This window comes from Camellia sinensis, chromosome 3 (genome assembly GCF_055761805.1).
Source record: "Camellia sinensis isolate YWXY chromosome 3, ASM5576180v1, whole genome shotgun sequence".
Taxonomy (NCBI): domain Eukaryota; kingdom Viridiplantae; phylum Streptophyta; class Magnoliopsida; order Ericales; family Theaceae; genus Camellia; species Camellia sinensis.
The window spans coordinates 183542228-183549659 of record NC_138963.1 but is presented as its reverse complement, the minus strand read 5'-3'; the positions used below and the strand labels follow the sequence as shown (position 1 = coordinate 183549659).

General features: G+C 32.0%; 2 protein-coding genes across 2 annotated transcripts; one reads left to right on the top strand and one right to left on the bottom strand.

Annotated features, from left to right (window-relative positions):
• The first annotated feature begins 681 nt into the window (after positions 1-681).
• On the top strand, positions 682-3535 carry LOC145822978 (7-deoxyloganetin glucosyltransferase-like). The gene is made up of 2 exons (XM_082921609.1): positions 682-1243; positions 2431-3535. Exons 1-2 carry the CDS (start codon positions 736-738, stop codon positions 3366-3368), a joined length of 1446 nt encoding a protein of 481 aa, XP_082777735.1. The 5' UTR covers positions 682-735; the 3' UTR covers positions 3369-3535.
• A 3167-nt stretch (positions 3536-6702) lies between these two features.
• LOC145822081 (uncharacterized) lies at positions 6703-7017 on the bottom strand. Its single transcript, XM_082918673.1, has one exon. The coding sequence runs from the start codon at positions 7015-7017 to the stop codon at positions 6703-6705; it is 315 nt and encodes a 104-aa protein (XP_082774799.1).
• Positions 7018-7432: the final 415 nt, after the last annotated feature.

The following is a 7432-nucleotide window of genomic DNA, read 5'->3' as shown; positions in this document are numbered from 1 at the left end:
ATTACATATTACTAGATTTAGAAAATGATCATGTAAATCATTTCCTTTAATGAATAGTCAGTTAACACATATATCGTTTCGGTCTAATAGTCGGCAAAGATTTTTTTTTTTATAAAGAAAATTATATACAAATTCACTTTCTAAATTGATTTTTTAAACTTAATGTGTATAAGTGATGGGATTGGTGATGATTAGTGCATATATATAAGAGTGTTACTTTTAAAATTTTAATTAATTGTCACATTAGCAAACTTAAAAGTTAAATATAATTTTTAGGAGGAGAATTCTTTCCAGTCTAGATTTTGGATTGGAAAGTGTTGTTCGGGCCCGTGGGATCTTCCCGTTTCAGTAATCCGAACCATTCATTTTGTCGGGCAATTGGTATATTTCATCCACAAACAAAATTAAGTCGATTCGATAATCGTAATTTATTTAATTTTTTACTAAAAAAATAAACAACAATTATAATAGAATGTTTTCTTTAATATTCTAATTAATTGTCCCATTTTTAAACTTAAAAATTAAATATAATTTTTTATCATAAATAAAAATGTTCTTTTTTTTTTATAAAAAATGTGCTACTGCTCGCTCCATCCCCCATCCGTCACCACGTACGTAAACATTTAACCCAGTCGTTGGTTATGGGGCTATAAAACAAGGACCATAATGCGTGATTCATAAGCAAATTATAATTTCCCAATTGAGGGAAGAGGAGGAGGAAAGAGAGTGGGTTCGATGGGCAAGTTAGAAAAACCTCATGCAGTTTGTATACCATGCCCAGCTCAAGGCCACATCAACCCCATGCTCAAACTCTCCAAACTCCTCCACCAAAGAGGCTTTCACATCACCTTTGTCAACACTGAGTTCAACCACAAACGCCTCCTCAAATCTCGGGGCCCCGACTCCCTCAACGGGCTCTCTTCCTTCCGGTTTGAAACCATACCCGATGGGCTCCCCGAGTCCGATGCCAATGCAACCCAAGACGTCCCATCACTGTGCGAGTCCACCAGGAAACACTGCTTGGCTCCTTTTAAAGACCTTCTTTTGAAGCTAAACGACACCGCTTCGTCGAACGTCCCGCCGGTGACTTGCATAGTCTCCGATGGGGCTATGAGCTTCACTGTGGATGCTGCTGAAGAATTGGGCATTCCTGAAGTTCTTTTCTGGACAACTAGTGCTTGTGGCTTCATGGGTTATGAACAGTATCGTAATCTTATCGATAAGAGTTATATTCCACTTAAGGGTATTATTAATTCAATTAATATGTATATTAATATAATTACATGTATGCATTACATGCACACATATATATGTACATGCATTCAAGTACGCTAGATCAATACCTTTTTTTTATTAATTAAAATAATTCATACATAAAATTTTTGCGATGATGACACAGTGCTCTAGGGAGAGAGTTCTAACGTGGTAAGGTACTAAAAAAAAACAAAAAGTCAAAACATTAAATCAATGCATAGTCTCATCCATTAAAGCTCATTTAAAATTCTTGTTTTAAAGTTTTAAATATTTTTGTAATTTTTGTACGTGTGTGAATTTTTTATGTAAAAATTATATTTATATCTCATTATTTTTTATATTTTAATTGGATTAATAACACGTCTTCTCTCATCTAAATTAGATTAATTTCTCTATCACATGATGGGTGACTACTAGTTTGATTTCTAAAGTCAATAAAAACTTTGAAAATTTTCACGATAACACACACACAAATATATATATATTGATAGAGTAGAGAAATAAATTTAAAAAATATATTATAAGTCCAACAATGATAAAGATTCCCACAAAATATAACCCCCACAATTCTAAAATAATCTAAATCATTCATGTCACTATCAGACACAACTTTCAAAAAAAAATTAAACACATCAATAGTTTATATATCAATAAGGATCATGAGGGCAACACTGCTACAGACCCCCAGTGACGTGGCGCAACGCCATTCGCCAATTTTTTTTTTTTTCTTTCTTTCTGACCAATCACCCACAACCACGTGGGCTGGGGGTCACTGGGGGTCGCCCCGTACTGGGGGTACCCCGCATTTTCCATCATGAGGGTCATCTTTTGTGAGGTCCAAACATTTTTCTTTATGAGTCTGCATATGTACTCCTAGAGTGTTGACATTTACGGCTATCCTATCTATATTTACCTTTATTAATTGGATAATGTTTGAATAATGTTAGAGATTTTGAAAGTTCATTAAAAAAAATTTAAAATATTTTATATGAGTGTGAAATTTATATAAGATTTATATGATATTAGTTTTACATTTATGTGACATATTTGATAAAAAAATTAATAAAATATTTAAAATTTTAAACATCATTATTATTAATTTATGAATTTATCGAGATTTTCAATACAATATCGTAAGTTTGGTGCTAATATTATTTTTTTGGGGGTGATGTGCAGATAAGAGTTGCATGACAAATGGGTATTTAGATACAGTTATCGATTGGATACCTGGTATGAAAGGTATACGTTTGAAGGATTTACCAAGTTTTCTTCGAACCACAGATCTAAGCGATTTTATGATTGATTTTGTGTGTGGTGAAACTGAGAGAGCTCGCAGAGCCTCTGCCATTATTTTCAATACATTTGAGAAATTAGAACATAACGTTTTGGAGGCTCTTTCATCCATGTTCCCTCCAATCTACACCATCGGACCTTTACACTTATTAACGAATCAAATCAACGATGATAGTCTAAAGTTGATAGGATCAAATCTGTGGAAAGAAGAACCCGGATGCCTTGAATGGCTCGACACAAAAGAACCCAACTCTGTTGTTTATGTGAACTTTGGAAGCATCACTGTCATGACACCAAACCAAATGGTTGAGTTTGCTTGGGGACTTGTTAATAGCAACCAGACCTTTTTGTGGATAATAAGACCTGATCTTGTCACTGGCGACTTGGCTGTTCTTCCACCGGAATTCATGGAAGCAACAAAAGAAAGAGGCTTATTGGCAAGTTGGTGCCCCCAAGAGCAAGTTCTTGACCACCCGTCTATTGGAGCGTTTCTAACTCACTCTGGGTGGAACTCCACACTTGAAAGCATTTCGAGCGGAGTTCCAATGGTCTGTTGGCCATTTTTTGCGGAGCAACAAACAAATTGTTGGCACTGTTGCACCCAGTGGGGCATAGGGATGGAGATAGATAATGATGTTAAGAAAGATGAAGTTGAAAGCCTTGTGAGAGAGTTGATGGTTGGAGAGAAAGGAAAGGAGATGAAGAAAAAGGCTATGGAGTGGAAGAGATTGGCTCAAGAGGCCACTGAGAGTTCATCTGGTTCATCTTTCCTGAATCTAGACAAGCTAGTCAACCAAGTTCTTCTCTCTCTAAGACATTAGCATTAGGTTAATTGCGCTAAACCAAGTTTACAATTGTCTCTACTATCTTTTCAATTTATTGTCTTGTTTTGGGTTGTGTTGTGTTGATCTTTTATTTTATTTTATTTTATTTTTTGTTTGTTATTGAGATTAAGATAAGAATAAACAAAAAAAAAACATCTTTTGTATATTTTTTTGTCTGGTTGATTTGGATATTTTGTCATTGTTCAGAGAGGTCTTATGGAACGAAAAAAATTTGAAGTCATGATGACAATTATAATTTGTTTTTTTGTTCATATCATGCAAGTTTTTTGTTGGCTTCGTCGGAAGGTACTGTTTGGATGCAAGAAAATAGGTGGAACTCTAATTCAAAAATGAATGATGAGTCTTAGAATTATCTTAGCATAAAGCTTTTGAAGTCGTCAAGCAGAACATATGGGAAATGCCGTGGTCAAATTTCAGTTTATCTCTTATCAACATTTGGTTCAAATTAACTGTTTAAATTTTTTGAATTCAATTTTATAAAATTTAAGATTTTTATTTTTTTGTATTTTTTCATTTTTTTGTAAAATTTTTAAAATATTTTAAGCAAATTTTTTACATTTTAAATATGATAAATTACAAATACACCCCTAAGATTTGATTAAAATACAAATCGCCCCCTGTAATTTTGAAAATTACATTCTACCCCCTGAGGTTTCTAATTTTATAACAAATCACCCTTTTATTAATAAATTATCAAGTCAGTTAAATATTTTTAATGATATTAAAAATATGTTTCAATTAATAATTTAGGTAATTTTATTGTTGTGTAGGAGAACAATTATAAATTTCATTTTTTTCTAGTTAATTCTGTTAAATAAAAAAAATTCTAATAAGGGGCATTTGTAATTTTGCAAATTACAAGGGAAAATCTGTATTTTAAACAAACCTCAAGGGGTGTATTTGTAATTTACCCTTTTAAATGCACTTAATATAAATACAATTAAAAAATATAATATTTGTAAAAAAAAAATCTTTTAAAAATTCATTAAATACCAAAAGATATTAAAATTTAGTACATTTTTGTATTCTTGTGTATTTTCTGATTTTTTTAAAATATTTTTTTATAAATATTTTACTATTTAGTTACATCTAGGTTAGGTCTATCTAAAAAATAAAACATTTTGTAAAATTATCAAAAAAATACACGAAAAATAAAAAAAAATAAGAAAAACAAAAAACAAAAAAAAAATTAATTTAAAAAAAATTAAATTCAAAAAATTAGAATCAAATAAGGTGATGTGTTTATATTTTCAAAAGTGAGGCTCCCAGATGGAATAAAATATAATGGGGTAAATTATATTTTGAATCTGAAAAGGACGAAAATGTCATAGGCATATAATGAGATTATATATGTATAAACGTGTATAAAATTTTATTTTTTTGTTTAAGTCAATAACAGTGTACTTTAATTTACAAATTATAAAAAAAAAAAAAAAAATTATGACATAAACTAGAGAGTGTTAATTTATTTGCTCAACTTCTATTAATATATGGAACCACTCCAGGAATGAATCTTTAACCGTTGCTTCTAAATTCTAGTTAATTTTGTAGAATAGATTTTTGTTTTTGGTATGTAGTCCTTTTGGTCAGCAAAAAGTCTCGGCACCAAAATAATAATAATAATAACAACGACAAAGAAAGAAGTTATTCAAAATTGTAGATTTATAATTTAGATTTGATTTTTTATTGTGGGGCCACTCCCTGAACGAATAGGGTTGTCACGACCTAACCCTAACCCTTGGAGCTTAGGGTTAGAATCGTAACTTACTAATTTATTTTATTCGTAATAAATTAAACTGCGCAAGTAAAAATAAAAATAATTAAACAAAAAATTATTGCATTCAACTATTTTTTTTAAAAAAAAATACATCCATAGGCTTTTATTATTTTATTATGCAACGACCAACAATCAGAAAAACAACGACAGGAAGAAAAGAAAAGAAAAGAAAAATAAATTAACGGATCGGCATCAATTTCTTGCACAGGCTCCACTACACGAGGTTGTGGGTCTTACATCTCATCACCTGAAAGGGTAACAGCTATAAGCACACAGCAAAGTGAGAAATATTATGCCAAGAGTATAGGGAATACAAAATAACCATGGATAGTTAGTTAAACCAAAACATTTACATAATTCAATTTGGTAAATGAATCATTTAAGTGACAGAAACTGAAATACAGAAATTATGTAAATAAATAACCATAACCACGGTACAGAACAGAACAGAACAGAGGTCACAGAAGTGACAGTCAGAACAGAGGTTAATGGATCCATGATAAACAGAGGACCACAAAGTGGCCAAATAGAGACCAATGGTTATTTAAGTCCCGCAATACGTGAGACTCCCGTGGTGGTACTTACAAAACATAATTGTTTATAAGGTTATAGTCAAATATTCTTTAAAATTTAAACAAATATATCCATGAGTTTCATTTTAAACAAATAGAGTTCAGAAATTAATCAACGTAACTGAAATATTAATATAATTTATAAAAAGTAACGTGTATTAATATAACTCATAAAATATAACTTGTATAAAATAAATTATGGTAAGTCAAAACATACGTAAAATATATTATGATAACTTAAGGTATAATATAACTCATCTTAAGATTGAGTCTTACTAATTCTTTCTATTTCTGTTGGTTTTCGGCCCTTCCCTTTTTCGCTGATCTCCTCTCTCTCTCTTTTTTTTTTTTTTTTTTTTTCTTCTGTGTTTTCACGCTCGAACCAGCTTCACCACTTTCCTCTTATTTATACACACATGTTGGGTGATGACTCACCCTTTATTAACAACCCTAATGATGACTCACCTCTCCCCTCTACATCTAGACATACAGATGGCCCTTCCTCATCTTCTTAGCCATATTTGCAAATCCTCCTAATTAAAACAAATCTCCGTAAATCCTACTAATTAAAACAAATCTTCCTAATTCATTATTACTTGATTTATTTAACTAAATCTATACATTCCAATCTTTTCACACTAATTAGTGATTAATTTAGCCCTCAAATAAATCTCCTCATCATATATTTGATAACCACAATGACAAATTAAGTTACGTATAGCTTCCATTATTATTATTACTATTGCCTATTATTATTATTATTATCATTATTATTCTTATTCTATACATTTATTTTATTATTATTGTTATTAGTATTTATTTATTGTTTTAATAATATATTATCACATACAACCACAATTATGTATGTAACTATAAATATTTATGTGGTATTTAATTAAACGTTCAGGGTGTCACATTTCTCCCTTCCTAAATAGAAGTTTGTCCCCAAACTTGACGTACCTTAATTTTCAAAGAGGTGTGGGTATTTGGCTTGCATTTGACTTTCCATTTCCCACGTAGCTTTCTCGATACAATGATTTCTCCATAAGACCTTTACCAGCGTTATGGTCTTGTTTCGAAGAACTTGATTACGGCGATCGAGAATCTGCACTGGTTGCTCTTCGTAAGAGAGATCCTCTTGAACTTCTAGGTTCTCATAATCAACAACATGTTCTGGATCTCGAAGATACCGTCGAAGTATTGAAACGTGAAACACATTGTGGACATTGGATAGTTCAGGTGGTAGAGCAAGGCGATAGGCTACAGGACCAATCATTTCCAGTATCTCGAATGGCCCGATGTAACGTCGGTTTAGCTTTCCTCGTTTTCCAAATAGAATAACTCCTCTTGTTGGTGAGATCTTGAGGAACACATGATCCCCTACTTGAAATTCCAAGTCCCGTCTCCGTGTATCTGCATAACTTTTCTGACGGCTTTGAGCAGTGCGAATTCGTTGTTAGATGAGTTAGATTTTCTCACTTGTGACTTGCACAATCTCGCGGCCTAACAGTTTCCTATCCCCGACTTCCGTCCAACACAGAGGTGATTGACATTTCCTTCCATACAGAGCTTCGTACGGTGCCATTCCAATGCTTGCTTGGTAGCTGTTGTTATAGGCGAATTCCACTAAAGGTAGGTGCTCATCCCAGTTACCTTTAAGGTCCAATACGCATACATGTAACATGTCTTCT